The sequence below is a fragment of the Thermobia domestica genome, chromosome 13, assembly GCF_964235325.1.
Source record: "Thermobia domestica chromosome 13, izTheDome1.hap1.1, whole genome shotgun sequence".
Taxonomy (NCBI): Eukaryota; Metazoa; Arthropoda; class Insecta; order Zygentoma; family Lepismatidae; genus Thermobia; species Thermobia domestica.
This window is the reverse complement of record NC_137466.1, coordinates 92,071,124-92,090,432: the sequence shown is the minus strand read 5'-3', so window position 1 is coordinate 92,090,432 and position 19,309 is coordinate 92,071,124. Positions and strand designations below refer to the sequence as shown.

Below are 19,309 nucleotides of genomic sequence, written 5' to 3'. Positions count from 1 at the left end.
CCGGAGGTTCAATGCCGCGTTCACAAAAGCTCTCCACTGACTTCTATAGTCCCGAAGCTACAGAACTACGAACTACTACAGGTGAAATCAATGCCACGAAGACTACAGACAATCATTAACGCACAGGGTAATCCCACAAAATATTAAATAACGTAATATACTTTATAAGCATTAATTCAATCATAAGTGTACGGTGACTTTTTGCGTTTACAAAAAAGGAATTCTCTCTTTTCTTCTGAGCAAAACAGTGATTGTCTTTGTTTGGCCTTTCTCTTGTATATAGAAATAAAATGTATGAATGTGTAGTCTTAATTCTGGTTATATATATATTTTCCACCTCCCGTTCTCATGCTAGCTGTTTTCAATATAAAGTAAGCATGGTGTACGAGCACTTTCTGCGCTCACTGTAGGTATGTTGACAATAAGCGAATGTTATTAGAATATTTGTTGAGATTTCTTTTCCTTCACTGCCTTTCGCCTAATTAAAAAGTAGTTTGCAGTGCTTTGGAGCAGCTGCAGGTGGGAACGCGATAATGTTTGAGACATACCGGCGACTTTTTTCTGTGTGAAAATAAGACCTTCTCATAAAGCAGTAAATAACTGCAGTAGCAATTGTCTACGTAAGTGATAAAGACATATCCAACTACAAGAAACTAATACAGTATATATATTCATTATTGTGTTTCTCTTTAAACAGCTACTAGCTAGGGATGGCCAATTCCAGAATTTTTACTTTCCGAAATCCGGAGAGTAAAATCGAAAAAATTTCGAATTTTTTCTAAATTCCGGATTTTTTTTCCGAATGTCGGAATTTATCTGAATTCCGGAATTTTTCCGAATTCCGGAATTTTTCCGAATTCCGGATTTTTTTCTGAATTTCGGAATTTTTCCGAAATCCGGAATTTTTCCGAATTCCGGATTTTTTCTGAATTCCGGAATTTTTCCGAATTCCGGAAAGTAAATTTTCCGATTCCGGAAAACAAAATTTCCGGATTCCGGAAAATTTTGGCCATCCCTAATATATATATATATATATATATATATATATATATATATATATATATATATATATATATATATATATATATAAAATGAAATCTTTCAGTTTTACGTTCCACGGTTACGCCGACAAGGCTAAAGGAGACGGTGATAAGGTTTGAGTGGTATGGTGGAATGAATAAAGTGGGAGGAAACAAGGGAACCCCGAGAAAACCTACGCACACGGTGTTTGTCCACAACAAAGTTCACTTGACGCGAGCTGGGATCGAACCAGGGACCCGATGCACCAGAGGTGAACGCTCTACCACTGAGCCTCCGTGGTGGGTAAGAGCGTAGGATAGCGAAGAAACGATAAATGAAGACAACTATATATAAGGAAATAATAATTGAAACATAAAAAAATAATAAAGCAGTTAGTAGCAAAATCTATATTATAAAATTGAAATTGAGCTATGTTTGTGACTCTTAATCTCTTGAACCACCTGACCGATCTTGATAAAATCTTCAACATAGAGAAGTTTGGGGCTCGAAGTGTTTTTATCGATTCACTCTGACAGTAGAACTTACGGGAGGGGAGGGAATTTCCCGAAAATCCCTCTGTTACGGGAAAACTGTACGTGATGGAGAGAAACCGAGTGCATATTCGAATTCAGCGCAAAAAGTTCCTTTAAGATTAGGATTTTTCTCATGTAACAAACAAAAAGTTTAAATTTGTAAACTAGTCTTATTGGCCTGTCTAACTATATCATAAAGTTAGAAATAATGTACTTACGAGCAGAGCAGACAAACAGACAGTATCTTTATTAAGTCTATTACTAATATTATTATTATTATTAGCAATAATAATAGGCCTAATGATAACTAAATTCCTGGCGCAACAGACCTTAGAAGGCCTGGATTTATGGCACTGATTCCTGTGGGGTGATGTGTTGTCAGAAGATCGGCTACCCTCGCCATTAATGCTTGCTTTCTGGACTGCAGATCGTTACTTTTTTCTTTCAAGTAGCTTCCAATTGTCCTCACGACGCTGGGAATCCGTCGTCTTACAGGGAATAGCTCCTTGACATCTGTACTGCGGGACGGAAACAGGCTCAATATTCACGTGGGCAACCATGGGTCCAGTGGAAAGGCACCATGACGGCCGAGGCGTACCGTACATTGGTTACAGATCACATACACCCCTTTATGATGACGATGTTACCCAAAGGCAGTGGCATTTTTCAACAAGATAATACGTCACGTCACAAGGCCAGGAGTGTGATGGGGTGGTTCGTGGAACAGATTGGCGAGTTCCAATTGATATGCTGGCCCCCAACTCGCCGGATCTGAACCCAATGGAACACCTCTGGGATGAGATTGAACGTGCCGTCAGAGCACATCGCCCCCCTTTCCGGAATTTACGGGAATTAGGTGACCTGTGTGTGAAGATGTGCTGTCAACTCCCTCCAGCGACCTACCAAGACCTCATTGCTTCCATGCCAAGATGTGTTGCCGCTGTTTATCCCTGCCAAAGATGGCCATACTGACTGTTATGTAGGTGGTCATAATGTTCTGGCTGATCAGTGTAGAAAAATAAATACAACAAATACAACATATTTTATTACATAATTACGAAACACTTACTAATAAAAATTCCTACATAAAGGAAGAAATTAAACAACTTTCCTGAAACTTGAATCTATGACGTCACTCACATAATGAAATCTTCGTCATAATATGAAAGGAGAAAGTCAGTGATACACTCACCGTAAAAGGTTTAAAGTATGTTCATAAAACTGACTGCGGAATATTAACAACGTACCTTTAGGAGGGAAAAATCAATAGCATTATGCAATTCACTTCACTTCTTTAAACGCTTTATTTTCTCATTAATATTGTGCGTATTTTCCATTATTTTCGTTCGGGCAGAATTATCTTTACCTTCAGTTCTTTTTTGTTTCTTTTCCTATTCCTCTCGTTGTTAATTTGTTCCTTCTGCAGAACGAGTATGAGCACTTCGTGCATAATGAATCCTGAATTTCCTTATGGATAGTTCTTCAAGGCCACCCGAAGAAGCTACTGAATCGTACGTAAGTTTGAGTGCTAACGAAGTTTGATCTATTAAATCATCTGCTACACATTCAGCATTGATTGAAAATTCTCTTTTTAGATTTGAATTTTCATGATAAAAATCAAGACAACTTTAACATTTTAAAATCATTTTACTTTGAAGTATCAATTTTTTTTTTTTTTAAAAAGCTGGAAGTCATCCATACATTAACCATATAATTGTTTCTACAATTTGCATTTGCACAAAACTTAAAACTGTATCTGCCCTATTGCCACCTAACAAATTATTTTTAACTACTTCAGCTAAAAGAGACTTCCTGCGATTCACTTCAACATCAAACGCTCAAACACGAAAGAGCTCTAGTCAATTTATAACTTAAAGATGACTTTTCCAGAAGTTTAAGAACAAATTTCTGTAGACACTTTCTGCAATTTCGACAAAAATTCAAATATCCAAACCGATTATTTGTTCACATTTCTTAAAATATTTGGTCTAGGAATTAATTCGTGCGGGTGGACAAGAGATGGCGCAACGAACGGAGCGTCCCACAGTTCCGTGTATCCACACATGTGTTGCAAACCCCTGTCATCGCGTATCGTTCGTAGTATAGGGCAGTGGATTAAAGCGTCAACAACACCAGTTTGTAGTTAAGTGAACATGGCGCAATTTGTGCCTGATAAAGTGTTTTTGCGGGGTGTCCTGCTGCATTACTTTAACATGCAGAAAAGTGCGACTGAAAGTCATCGTATTTTGGTGGAAGTGTATGGTGACCATGCTCTAGCTGAGCGAACGTGTCAGAAGTGGTTTGCACGGTTTAGAAGTGGTGATTTCGGCTTGGCAGACCAAGAGCGAGCTGGACAGCCAAAAAAATTTCAAGACGAAGAATTGACAGCATTGCTCGAGCAGGATTCGTGTCAAACGCAGGAACAACTTGCAGCAGCATTAGGAGTTGATCAAACAACAGTCTCCAAACGCTTGAAAGCCATGGGAATGATTCAAAAGATGTCACATTGGGTTCCACATGAATTGAAAGACAGAGACGTTGAAAGACGAAAAACCATTTGCGAATTGCTGCTTCAACGACAGAGCAGAAGGGGGTTTCTGCATCGAATTATTACGGGTGATGAGAAGTGGATCCATTACGAGAACCCTAAACGAAAAAAGGCCTGGGGGAAACCAGGTGAACCAGGTCCATCACAACCAAAACCAGATATTCACTGTGCAAAGGTTATGCTGTGCATATGGTGGGATATGAAAGGTGTGGTGTACTATGAGCTGCTGCAACCGGGTGAAACTATGAATGGAGAACGTTATCGACGACAATTAATGCGTTTGAAGCAAGCTCTGGCCAGAACACGACCAGAATGGGAGAACAGACATGATAAACTTATTGTTCAACATGATAACGCTCGCCCACATGTCGCAAAACCGGTCAAAACCTATTTAGAAAATGTCGGATGGGAAGTTTTACCCCACCCGCCGTATTCACCAGACGTTGCTCCTTCGGACTACTACTTGTTCGATTGCATGAACAACGATTTGATTGGACAGCGGTTTACTTCTTCAGAAGATATCGAAATATGGGTCTCTGACTGGATCGCTTCCAAGGATGAGGACTTCTTTCGCCACGGAATCCGTACATTGCCTGACAGATGGGCGAAAGTGGTGGCTAGCGATGGACAATATTTTTCTTAAGGTATTTATGTATTTTGTGTTTGTACTACAGCTTCAATGTGTGCGTACCAACCGCACGAATTAATTCCTAGACCAAATAAAACAAACGTCAACTTTGTACACAGGAAGAAGATTCTCTTCATTTTCCACATCAATTCGAATACAGTACGCGCCTTTGGCGTGGGAGACCTGGGTTCAATTCCCGGCGGAGATCGTATGGTTCGGATTCCGCGCTAATCAGTAGGCTCACGTCTCATATAGTCTCGCTGCTGAAAGGGACGCTAAACTCATCATCATCAATTCGAAAACATGAACTCGAAGAACTGAAAACTTTTTGTTTTACAAACGTATCTTGCATCACACTCTTTATCACGTCCAATAAAATGTTGTAAAGAAATGGACGGAGACGAGAGTCAGTCTGATATTGAAGAGTAACGATATTATTTTTGAAAGAAGTGCTTTAAAAATGTAAGTTGAGGAATAACCAATTTATCTTCTTCCAACAACCTGACACACACTAATAGCTCCAGGAGTTGTAAATTGTATTATCTTTCCTAACATGTTGAATATACAACAGAATATACAGATAAACGTCAGTAGCTCGCTGGATACTATTTTCAAGCCAAAATACAACAAAACTACGTACTATTTTCTGAGTCTTTATAAGAGTGTACTCGGCACGGCGTATGGGTAATTTCGTGTTGCGATACGCACACCCCCCAAATGTATTCTATATGACCGTAAACACGCATTAGTGAAATAGCTCTCTACGAGAACGTTAACCCGTGCCGACTTGACGACAAAGTCATGAAATGACGTTTCCACGTTATAATTTAATTTAGAATTTCCAACCTGATAACGAAGAAACTAAAAGAGACAGAGAAAAAAAAACTTTGCACGAAGCAACTACTGAAAGGACGACATCTGCCAGTGTATTGAATAATATCACCGGATGAACAGCGTTACCAATCCATGAGAAAGTTACGTTTTTGTAAATTGAATGACCTAAATTGGATATCATCATTGGAAGCCACAATAAAAATAAGGACAAAAGATATGGTAAACTCAGATCAGTGTTGCAAACTTTTCGAGAAATAACGCGAAACATGTGCAAACAACGTTGGCGCATATATATACATACCGAGTGTTCAGAAAGTAACTATGCAGTGCCATCTTGTGGTGTGCTAAGTGATGACTGATATGAGTGTCAATTAGTAATACATTTTCCATTGTTTGAGATATTTGAATCATATCTGAACCCTATTTGACCAGGTATTTGTTCAGAGGTCCGGTTTGATTCAAGACCAACGTTTTGTGTGACATCATTGTGATCCAGGTCTGCACATACCGCCCACAAGGCGATGAGCTTTTTACAGGACATCTTCGGTGACCGCATCATCTCTCGAGGACTCTGGCCTCCGCGTTCACCCGACTTGACTCCACCGGATTACTTTCTTTGGGGTACGTTGAGGTACGTTTTTATAGTTCATTTTTTCATGTTTTCGGCAGCCTATAACTCAGAAAAGAAGCATTTGTGCACCCAGGTTAGGCTATACTTTTCGTCTTATCTTGGTGTCACCTCCCAAACATTGTTGGTGTTGTTTTGAAACACCCTATATATATATATATATAAAACAATATTTACATTTGTACACATATAATCTGTTTCACGTAACCTGATAGGGATAAGAAGAAGTTCCCCCCCACCACCACGCTCAAGTACAGGTGAATGTTGGTGTTCCGTCTTCAACCATCACTCTCCGCACACGGAAGTATAGAGTGTATCTAAATGTGTCTAAATAATAAATTATAATTTTCATAATAACACTATGTATTTTAAAATAATTAGATTTGTCTCTATTAGTGAGGTAAGTAACACGTGTTATTATAATGGTAATTTTATTAAACAGTTGTATTGTTTATTTTTCTTCCTTTGGCAGTCGGGGTTGTGACATAATGTTGGAATGGCAAGTGATGGCAAGGTTGGTAATTGAATGGATATTTACTTATTAATACAATAATTTCGTAATATAAAATCGAAAATGAAGTCTTTTTAAGTTTTACGTCCCACGATTATGCCGGCTGGGCTAAAGGAGACGGTGATTATGAGAAATGAAAGAAATGATGGAATGAAGAAAGTGGGAGGAAACGGGAGATCCCGAGAAAACCCACGCGCGCGGTGTTCGTCCACCAGAAAGTTCATTTGGCGTGAATTAGGATCGAACCAGGGACCCCATGCACCACAGGTGAAAGCTCTACCACTGAGCCACCGCGGCCCCAGGCGTGCAGGATAGTCTAATGTTGTAACAAGAGTTGAGTATTGTACAAGAAAGAAAGAGTAACGATAAATACGAGTTCGTTTAATTATACAAAAACACCGAACGCTTTGGCTTAAAGAGTTGAAAGGCTCACCGTAGCAGAAACAAACCTTTCCATATTATTTTAGGCTGCAAAAAGTCAATGTATCATGTTTGTTATCAACCATCCTTCAAGGAAGTCTTCTCTTTCGCCCAGCTAATAGTCTCCTCCTCCTAGGCTTTTTGAATAGGACTTAATGACTGTGCAAATTTCCCATACAAGTAACGTGTCATGCTTATACGTATTAACTTCACTATTTCTATAATACTCGGTGACCTGTAGTTGTTGTGAAATAAAAGCTTGTGTAGCGTTTTAATTCGCCTGAATGTATGCCTCTTTTGCTCCAAATATTTTTATCAACATTTTATTTTCGAAACCCCGAAGTTCCCGTTCTTGTATTCGTGTTAGGGACCAACTTTTACATTCATACAAAATTGGGCAGATTGAGCTGTTATTGATTTTAATGTTTTCGATATTTGTTAAGACAATAAAATGTTTTACGGTGGGTAAACTTTACATAAATAATATGCAATACTTTTTAACAAGAAAAAAACTTAAAAACAGCAATTGCTTGTTACTCGGGGTTGATAGCTAAAAGGAACGGCAGTGCTTTCTCAACATCAGGTGCGAGCAAATTGTACAAATTTAGAGTTTACACCATTCAGTTTATTAGAAAAGCTTCCCTCCCTGTGAAGGTCAACGACTTGCTTTCCCCTTCTGCAGTGGTAAATGGTGGGAAGTACCAAGGAAGTACCTATCAGGTTGCCTGGAACAGACTTTAGTATCTTGAGTTATTTAATGATTTTTTTTTTTTTTTTTCTAAGATCATCAGTTTTCCCAGAAAAGGTTTCGTTGAGATAGTTTCGTTTGTTTTACTCTAAGAAGTGAATGCGAAATCTCGTGTGTTGGAAAGTTACTTCTTAACTCGCTTTTTTGGACAATATTAGGATTGTATATAACAACCCATAGGTGGCGAAAATCATAGAAAATGAAAATAAATTAATATTACTGTAATGCACACGAATTAATAATCCAGTATTATTTGGTACTAATTAATTCTGCAATTATACTTAAAAATCATACTTAAAATGCTAATAGCAGTGTACGATGAATAAACCATAATACTATTTCTTCTATCTTCATATGTACTTAGTACCTTATCATGTATTTAAAAATACAATATTTACAAGTATGAATAATGCCATTGAAAATTTTGAAATGTGTAAGCGACAGAACTTACAAATACAAAAGGAAAATAAAAGAAACTACACTTCTAGCAGTAATCTGATGACTTCAAATATTTGTGGCTTTTACAACGAATATCTATCGTTGCCCAATACCTGGATTCTTTAGCAGTGCAAGTTGACTGTAAAAATAATCACAAAGGCATCTTCGAGCAATGATTTCAGCATGAGTGTCGTTTAATGAAGCTCCCAGCACACTCATATGCTCTCCGTTGATGCACTTTGTGCCAGTAGCTACTGAAATGACTGTTGCATCTTCCATTTGCGGTCCTGTAGTCATCACAATCCCGGCCAACACCTTTCTTCGAGAATGAGAAGGTTGGCCTTCCATCAAGCTACTAAATTTATTAATAACCAACCTGAAAATATGCAAAAAATATATCACAAAAGGAATAAATACATAGTTTTTAAATAGAATACTACTGATTAGAAAAATAAATAAAATAAATAAATAACAAAATAAACACACATTGAAAAGTCACAAGAACAAAGATTATGAACAGAAAAAGAAGAAAAGAGAAAAGGAAGATTATTATGTCGGTTGACAACTATCTCTTAATTGTATTTTCGAATTAAATAACGATGCTCAATTCGTCTACGTAACAATATAATCACTTACTGTCGAACTCGTTTCTTTCAAGAAGAAGAAAATTCTTGTTCTTATGTTAATATGTTTTTCGCAATTCAGTGTATAAATAAAATCCCTTACATAAATGTGCATTTACTGAGTTTTGAATCTAATGTTCCTGTTGTTTATATTACTACTGTAAAATATTTCAAGGAAAATATGGATTTCAAACAAAAATATATTTAATAAAAAATAAATACAGGTCAATTACACTAGTTTTTTCGCTCAAGTGAACAGGGAATTAACTATATTTTGTCAATAAATTATTTGCTCAAGAAATTTTTACAACAAATATCTGACATATTGTAGGGTTAAGTTACGAAACATGAATAATCGTTTGAGAAACTTAACAGTAAGTAGGAATTTTCGATTTTATGTTCATCACTAAATTATATTTATTTGAGCAGGTTAAGAAAAGAAGACCTTTTTAAGTGGTTTCTTACAATTCCTTAATTTATCATTTGCTTCCCATCAATGCCCTGTAGCCAGGCATCTGCACATATAAATGTACATATATCCAAAATTTAGATTTTTCGACACCGTGGAATCACGAAACTGAAATGTCCAATTCAATTTACTTTTGTCATTACAAGATTATAATTATTTTTGTTATGACTTGTTGCTAGAAAATAATATTGTTGGAAACAAAGGAATTCAAAGCAGGCATACACAAACAAATTACCAGGCCCGTGAAAATGCACTTGATTTGAAGATATGTTAATAACAAGCAAAACTGATTAGTTGCATTAGGAGTTACCTGCTGGATTTTTCAGATTTGGGGAATGTATTTAGAAATTTTCAAACGCTCTGAGGTCATGACGAACAGAACATTAGTTTGTGATTTTGAGATATGATAGAAGAGCCTGGATGTGAGCCTAGTGTGATGAGCGATAGTAAGATGACAGTGATACTCGAGAAAAGCATAAATGTGTTTGATATCGGAAACAATGAGTCTTTAGTGGGTTGCCTGGTTAATGCACTTTAGGAAGAAGACAGAGTTTAAGAGGTTGTGACGTTTTCGAAGTAAGATGCAAAATTGTTTGAGATAGGTCTTCATATGGACTAGGGTTGGTTAGCTAAGACCGGATTTTGATGATAAGGAAATCATTGGTAGAATCTGTCTCTAGAGGCATAGAAGTGTGGTAGGAAAGTTGATGAAGGACTTTGGATTGGTAATAAGAGTAATCTACGGCCTTATCTGCGGGATAGTGTGGATTCCTTACCTGCAGGAGAATGATGCAAACTTGTCCTTGCCCTTCCGAATGAAACTTTCTCCTTGCAATATGACTGAAATGACTCAAACCCAACCCCTAGACCAAAAATAACCACTACAAAAACAAACAAATCATAAACAACCTCAACCAATTTTGATCCTCTACTCACGACTTCTGAGCAAAAAGCACTGTCTTATGGCTTAACTTTCAAAACCCTCCTATAAAGTAAGTTTAATACTTTTTTTTCCTTGCTTGCAATACTACTGGTTCTTCACCCAGATTTAAGAACGCACCCCTCAAGAAAGTCTAACTCAGCATTCAGAAATTCTTTCTATCTTCCTCTAAAGACTCCTCCCTCCTTCCCTTCCTAACAATTATTCTCTATAAATAAACACATCTTAAACTTCCAAATAAATTGCTGACCACAATTTCCCAATATAATATCACATTTGCCAAACGCAACGATGAGATTTCATTGCGTTCGAACTTAATCTTCTTCATTCGTCTTGCATAGGAAAGATCCACTATAGGTCAAAGGTTACTCTTGACTACTGCTTTGAAATTCTTCAGCAATTTTCTTATTACACTTCTAGAGAAGGAACCCATCTATGGTTTCCTTACCAAATTCAACCTTACCCAGGAACTAAAGTCAACTTAAAGTATTATTTCACACCTCTATCTTTCTTCAAGATCCCCTAATACTCTTAAATCCATTCCATAAACTAAACAACACAAGAAGACCCACTATTCCAATATTGGTAGTCACATCGAACGCATCTCCTCCGTATATTTCGACTTTCACATCTAGGCTCTCTCATCGTACCTTACGGGTACAAACTACTTCTTATCCATTATTTGTTTCAACAAGCCACATCTACTACACCTGGTTACTTCATTATACGAGGGCTATCCAGAATGTCAACACACGTATCGGCGTGGTACCGCTAGGACCATGGCGAGCGCCACCATTTTGTGCAGGGTCTTCCGGCCATTTAGTGTGCATCCAGCTGTGGACGTGTGAAGTTCGTGTTGTTTTTGCTCTAGATACATTGTTAACATGTTTCTGCTCTAAATACATTGTTAACATGAGGGCTCCGATTGAAAATCCCCCAGTTGTAAAGTGAGGTCAGACATAACGATTTTTGTTGGAGAAAAATACTACACCGACTGACATTCATCCACAACTTTGTGAAGTTTGTGACAGTAGAGTGAGGAGTTAGTGCCTTATGTTTAAAGACAGCCACACAAACTTTCACGATGAAGATCGAAGGGGCGATAGAGCATTGTAACAGACGAATTGATCGCAAAAATCAATGACAAGATTCGTAAAACTCGCCGTTCTACAATAACAGAGTTCTCTGTAAATTGCAGGAGCTTAATGTATGAAGCTGTGACCCAAAAGTTAGGCTCCCATAAGTTTTGAGCAAGATGGGCTCCGAAAATTTTGACAGGGAAACAAAAAACTCAGCGGATGGCAGCCGCCTTGAAATTCCTTTAGTCCATAACAAAGACGTTGATTCCTTTATTGATTATATCGTTACTGGAGATGGACTTGGGTTAAGCATGTGAAATAAACAAACAAAGAGTGGGGACACGACAGTTCACAAAAATAAAACCGAAGAAAATGCTTGCAAACCAATTCTTCAAGGAAACTTATGGCAGCTGTGTTTTGGGATTGAAAAGGTGTACTACTAGTTGATATTTTTGGAACGTCGTGCAACAGTTACCGCTGGAAAGTATTGCGAAACATTACAGAAGTTGCCAAGAGGAATTCGAAACAAACGCCGAGAAAACTGGTTAGTGAGTGCAAAGTCCTGCTGTTTCATGGCAATGCCCGCCTGCACTCGGCCAAGCAGATTCAAGAACCATTACAAACCTTTAATTGGAAGGTTTTCGATCATTCGCCATATAGTCCGGATCTCGCATCAAGTGACTACTATTTGTTTCCTCACATGAAGACCTGGATAGCAACGTGGCACTTTGATGACGACGCAGACCTCCAGGCTCGCGTGTAGGAATGGTTCAAGTTACAGGTGGCAACTTTTTTACGACAATGGATTTTGTAAGCTAGTTCATCGCTATGATATGTGCCTAAACTTGTATGTCGAAAAGTAGTGTAAGATCGTCGCTTCAAAATGTGTATATAAAAAAAATGTCTACTTTCATTTCTCTTCCTTTTATTCCAAAACATGAGTTACTTTCTGGATGTCCCTCGTATATCAATATTCCATTCACCATGGTCTCAGCAACCTTGAATAATTCTTAAATACACGCCCCATATATATCAAAATTTCAGTACATTTCATTAAACATTATTTTCAAATTAAGGGTACCGCTATAGGCACACTCACGACTCTTGGCACACTGGTCTAAGGAATAAAAATGGAACAACAAATTCTCCGATTATCATCCCTCTTAATCTTTTATCTAACTTCAAAATATTACAGAATTTTCCTAATAAAAATCCCATGCTATCCACACTTCCATTCATGGAGTCCATGAACAAGTGTCTGCTCCTTCTCCCACCAAACCGTCATGTTTCTTGATGTGAAGTAAGACTTGGTTACAGACGTCACGAGACTAATCAACCGCTATTCAACCCGTATTTGCTCTACCATATCCTTAATCCTAAAAGGCTTCTCGTCAGCACTCTCCAAAGGGGAATAACCCTCCCTCTAATCTTATTTGTACACAATTTATTTGTGTAAAAACAGCATCGAAAACAAAAGTCAATTACCATCGAAAACTCACTATTCCAAATTTCCTCACTCACTATCCAGGGATCAAAATCCATGGATCTTGCTTATCTCAAATACCATCTCTTCTGAAACAGGGAAGGCTTTTCCAACACGGCCTATAATCGTTTACCGATCTCTTCTCTAACATTTAGGTTTTTATTACAAGTGGTTACTGAAAAATACATCGAAAAAATGACCTAACTCAAAATGTAAACCTTTTTTGTTGGGTGGTAATCTGACCTCCCAGTACCCCGTCACAAATATAACACACACCTTGCAATAAAAAATGAAATCTTGGAGTTTTACGTCACACGATTATGCCGCCTAGGCTAAAGGAGACGGTGGTGATGAGAAATGAACGAAATGGTGGAATGAAGAAAGTGGGAGTTAACGGGAGAACTCCGAGGAAACCCACGCACACGATGTTTGTTCAACACAAGGTTCAGTTAGCTCGAGCTGGGATCGAACCAGGGACTCCATGCACCAGAGGTGAACACTCTACCACTGAGCCACAGAAGCCCTACACTTTCCAATAGTTGGTAACTCTTGAAACATCATTAATACACTTAAATGAAGCTACTGACAAGATCATACATGGGCGAAACGCAAGTCTTGCTTTCTCTCGATCTGCATCAACAATTATGGATACTCCTGTAACGTTCCGGCTCTCCCTGAACACACAGCCCAATACAACATTATATTGTCTAAACCTTGCGTACTGTCTAGACTCTTTCCTTAACACTGTCATGTCCTTCAAACAAAGATGCGAACACATTTCCACTACTACCCTATCCGTAACTACCCTCTGCTCATTATCATTATCATAGGTGTCCAAAAGGTTCTGTCGGATTTTGACTCTAGAAAGAGAAAGTCCCATCCCTCCCTCCCTCTCTCTCTCTCTCTCTCTCTCTCTCTCTCTCTCTCCGTATAGCGAGAAGTAAGGCTATACGCAAAATCACAAATGGTTCCCATCAGCAACAACGCTCAAGCAGATTATGGATTATATAGCGGTAGAGCTCCGCGGAATATGAACAAAGTAAGTCGTTCGATAAACCGATTACCTCATCGAGGGTGCAAAACCGTTATCTCCGTAAAATAATTTCTAACTAATGGAACAAAAGGAAGGTAATACAATGATGCAATATCACGGAATATATAGTAATCTTAGGGACATATGTTTCGTGTTGCCCTAAGCTGAATAATAACTCCACGATTTAGGAGCACTGGATCCACAGTTTTCTACTTTTTATGCATTCGTACCAAATAACTGAGTATACCGTTGATCGTTGAGCCAGCTGGAAGAAGTTCGCGATGTATAACCACCCGAGTACTTCAGCAAACACAGATAATAGCTTTCTGTTGATGCAATAGTGCAGTATAATATCAAAGGAACTCTTACCTAATAGTATGTCAGCACTTACTCCAGAACGAGAGTACAAAAATAAAGGCATTTTCTTTCGTTTCTTTCTGAGTATCAGTCAACTCATGTGGGACTCACAATCCTATTTTATACAGTTTCCCAATCTGAAGAAAATGGGGCTAAAGTGTTTCTGCACTGTAACTGATCTTTCTCCCAATGCCTTACATGTTTAGCCAATCGGTCTCAATACTTGAGTGATTCATTTGTCTAGGGTTTGTAGAAGTTCCGTATGAAATGCGTCCTGGAAAGTCACCGCCGTTATTAAATTTATCAAACCACCGTTGTACTGGTCGATCATTTGCCCTACCCGAGTATCTTGCATATCTTTCTTTCCACCTCCCTAACGATTGCTCTCAGTTTATACTTGTTAGGAATACATGCCCGTACTGGTTTTATTACTGATTTTTATCAATTTATATTTATTTACAGTAAAACCTGTTCATTTGACTACCTACCTAACTTGGCCTCATTTTAATGAAATTTGTATTTTCTTATATGACATTATATATATACACAGGGCGTTAATGAACTACACCGACAAACTGTAAGAGATGATTCCTCACATCATAATAAGAGAAAAAGTTCATATGGACCTATTGCGAAAAGTGCATAGTTTCAGAGCTAGGGCTGTCCAAAATCGCGAAAAAGCTAAATTTCAACAGGCCCTATTTCCAATTCCAGAAACTGTGGATGGTAGTCTTTATCAGCGTAAAGGAAGCCACAAATACACAATCAAAAAATGCATATTACGTCAGTTTTCAATGGGTGTGCAGGGTATTCTGTACAGGGTGTAATTCTGAAATATACTCTCAAAGAGTTTACAGATATACCCTGATTTTAAGGAGGTCCAAAGTAGGCAGAAGGTAAGCCTTGACAACAATCAATATCCAGTGCTTCGGAGGAATGTCGGAAGTGTTACGAACAAGCAGCTCTATGTATTTTTGTGTTCGGAGTAACATGTAATGCGATGTATTCGTCACGATATATTTCACGTTTTCTTCACTTCTAAGCGTGAAAGAAAACGTTGCAGGATGCTTTTTCCCGAGTACTAGAGACCATGCTATTGACGATCCTTAACACTTCCCACATCGAACCAAAGGATTCTGTGTTCACTGCTTTCAAGGCTTATCGTTTGTCCACTTTGGACCAATCATAAATTCGGAGCATATCTCAACATTCGATTGATGGCATGTCTGAGAATTTCACCCTCAGGAAATACTCTGCACAACCATTGAACATTAATGAATATTGCTTTTTTCAATTGTGTATGCACAACTTCCTTTATGCTGATAAGGACCACCACTTCACGATATCTCGAATTCGAAATAGGTCCTCTTGAAATTTCGCGATTTTGGACAGCCCTAGCTCTGAAACTATGCACTTTTCCCCACAGGTCCACAGGAACCTTTGACTTATTTTATGTGAGGAATCACCTCTTACCGTTTGTTGGTATAGTTTATTAACACCCTGTATATATATATATATATATATATATATATATACAGATGGTGATCAGAAAAATGGAAACACCTGTAGTTGGCAACACGTCAGATGTATGGGCTGGCAGTGATGTGTTAGGTCGGTCTCCCCATACTACGTCAGGCAAAGTGGAACAGCAGTGTCCAGTGGCTGCAGCAGACGGAGGAAGTGTAAAATGGAAGACCTCTCAGATTTTCAAAGAGGGCAAATTGTTGGTGCGCTGTTATGTGGAGTGAGTGTGACGGCAGTGGCTACTGTGTTAGGAGTGTCGCGTGGGACAGTGTCGAAGGTGATGACGGCCTACACAACACGCGGGAAAACCACATCGGGGAAGCGGAACAGTGGGCGGAAGAAAATCATGAGTGACATGACATGAGGACTGGAAACGTGTGATATGGTCGGATGAGTCACCCTTCACCCTATTTGTGTGTGGAGAACGCCCAAAGAAGCTTATGATATGCCGTGTCTCCGCCCAACTGTGAAACATGGCAGCGGCTCGGTGATGCTGGGGCCGCCATATCATGGTTTTCATTGGGTCCTGTGGGACGAATCACTACCAACGATTATGTCGCAATTTTAGGAGACCACTTGCATCCTATGGTCCGGATGTTGTTCCCGGACAATGAGGCCATCTTCCAGGATGATAATGCACTCATTCACACAGCTGGCGTTGTTGCAGCGTGGTTTGAGGAACATCGGAATGAAGTTCAACACCTCCCCTGGTCCGCCCAATCCCCAGATCTCAGCATAATTGAACATCTGTGGTCCGTCTTGGAAACACGACTCCGGCGACGATTTCCACCTCCATCCTCTCTCACAGAACTGGCCGATGTCCTGCACGAGGAATGGTGTAAAATTCCACTTGCTACCATTCACGACCTCTATGCCTCCATCCGACGTCGCATCAAGGCTGTTCTGAAGGCGAAAGGTGGCCCGACACCATATTAATCTGGTAAGTTGCAATTTCGTTCAGGTGTTTCCATTTTTCTGATCACCATCTGTATATATATATATATATATATATATATATATATATATATATATATATATATATATATATATATATATATATTACGCATTACTCTGAAAGATGGCCACCTAACTAACATGGAATTTGGCTGCATTAAATCAACGTTGTTCCTAGGCTGATAATGTTTAATGTTAAATTTACTTCTATATCTTGGACACCAGCTCGATATTTTACTGTGGACTATATCTTTTTTTTTTTTTTTTCATTTCTCAGAAATCTTTTCAGAACATTTTTAACAGCTATTAGAATTCTGAAGGTCAATAAATTTAAGGGACGAAAGGAAGGATAGCAGAATATACAATGAAAGGAATTCCTCTAAAAATACAGGCGGCGATGGTATGTTTATTGCTGCTTATGTCTATTGTCCGCGTGTGCATGCACAGAGTGACGTGATTAAGTTTTGCCATACTTATTCTACACTCTATGAGGGAAATTTATAACAAATGGTGACATGATTAATTTTGCCAAGTGTTCACCCAGCTAATTGGTTTTGACTTGATCACCAAGAAGTGGGAGGGAGTTATGTTGTTAATTTTTTCTTTCCTATTTCGCGTTTCACTTTTTTGAGGGATGAGAAAGCATGGAGGTTTTGGGTAGTTTCTGCAACTGAGATCTTATCTATTTCTACTGTCATAGACAGAAAAGAATAAAGAATGTTCCGCAGTATTTCATAAGAAATTGAAATTTTAATATTTATATTATAGTGTACGAATGTCAAACTGAAATGGATATTTATTACATTTACTAATTTTATATTGCAGAAATAGTTTTCACTGTGCAAGTTATTACTTACGAGATACAAACAAATACGTAATTAATAATATGCGATTGTATTAGAAATATGTTTGTTGCAATCTATAATAGTTATTACTTCAAAATTAATTTTTTTAAGTTGGCCACCTGTCTAAGTTTGCCACTTTTCAATGCAACTTACGGTGGTTAACATACAGGGTACTCCGTAGTCTAGTGGCTAGAGCGCTGGACTCATGTCCGCGTGGTCCGGGGTTCGATTTCCATCCGGTGCTTCCCAATTTTCGGCGTCCACACAACATCGTGGGCCAAACTGGAGAGTCATGTGAATAAAAGATGTGACGGCGACTAGGCCTAGAAGGCTCCTGATGCGCTTGTTAGGAACGTGTTAGCTGCGGGTGGCACATAGTTCAGCCAGTAGCTAACGAATGGCGCTGGAGCAGGCTTAGGCTCACAAATGGGAGCTTACGCCAAGTAGTTTGTTTTTTTACGGTGGTCAACATATAGAGATTTCATTGTATTTCCAAGTTTTAATGTTCTACGAACTTCTTTCTCCCTATACTATTACTGGGGAAAATAGAAAGGTAGTGAGCGAATGGAACTCAGCCTTAGGAAGATGGAAAGAATGTATGAAAGACTTGTATGAGTGAAGGGTTCGTGTAGCCCAGATATTGAAAACGAAGACACTGTAAGCGATTATAATAAAGTTTTTATGATAGTTCGGGACGAGTTTGAAAAATAAATATCCGATGTGAAGAACGAAAAGGTAACCAAGGAACATAATATACCACTCAAATTAATTAGAATATGGGGTAAAAAACCAACAATGAACTGTTCTGGAATAAAATATATCAAGTGATAGAATGACCCAAAAATTTCTTGAAGACAATTATACCACCGTTTGAGAAATTGAAGCTATAAAGATGCGAGAACTACAGACTATTAGTCTTATATCACATGCAGCAAAAATTATGCTTCATTATTCATGCATTCAAAATTAAAGAGAATGTTGTAACAGCAAATGAAGGTTGAAGTGAAACAGTTTGTGTTTAGGCAGGGTAAGGGCATGATATATGCTACTGACTTATTAAGAGTAATAGATTAAACGTTTACCCAAAAAAAGGAATATATGTTGTGTTTATTGATCTAGAAAATGCTTTTGACCGAAATTGGTGCTGCAAATTATAAAAAAAACTGAGTTGGAATGAAAGATCCCAGACAAATGGGAAATTTATACATGAACCAAGTGTTAGGATAGAGGAAGAAATATCAGCAACTGCAACTGGAAGGGAGTTCGATAGAATAGTTCCCCTCACTAACATTATTTCACATTTACTTAAAACATACAGTCATGGAAAAATTAATAGCAACTCTTTGGAATTTTACGCATTTATAAGGATTTCAAAGAAGTTTATACCTAAATATGCACAAACATACAATGATATATACATCAAATTAAAGGAAATTTTATATAGAATCCAAATCTAGTCACAGAAGTTACATATCTTTACAACAATTGATGATATTCAACAAAATATGACATCAATTGTTAAGTGAAGTGAAAGTAAGTGAAGCGTACCCAACTGATTTTGGCTCAAGCTAATACTTGATTTTATGTCCACGCTTAGTAATAACGTCTTTGCATTGTTATGGCATGGAGTTTACTAAGTTTTGTAGTGTCTATATTGAAATGCAGTGTTGCCAGACGTAGTTTATTGCTTGAAT

The 19,309-nt window shown here is 38.1% G+C and overlaps 1 protein-coding gene across 2 annotated transcripts in view; it reads right to left on the bottom strand.

Annotated features, from left to right (window-relative positions):
- Nucleotides 1-19,309, bottom strand: part of Adar (Adenosine deaminase acting on RNA) — a 402,559-nt gene that overhangs the window by 72,744 nt on the left and 310,506 nt on the right. For both annotated transcript variants that reach the window (XM_081736085.1, XM_081736087.1), the window contains one exon: nucleotides 8,422-8,684. In XM_081736085.1, the coding sequence (XP_081592211.1) occupies nucleotides 8,422-8,684 (263 nt within the window). The remainder of the gene's footprint in view (nucleotides 1-8,421; nucleotides 8,685-19,309) is intronic.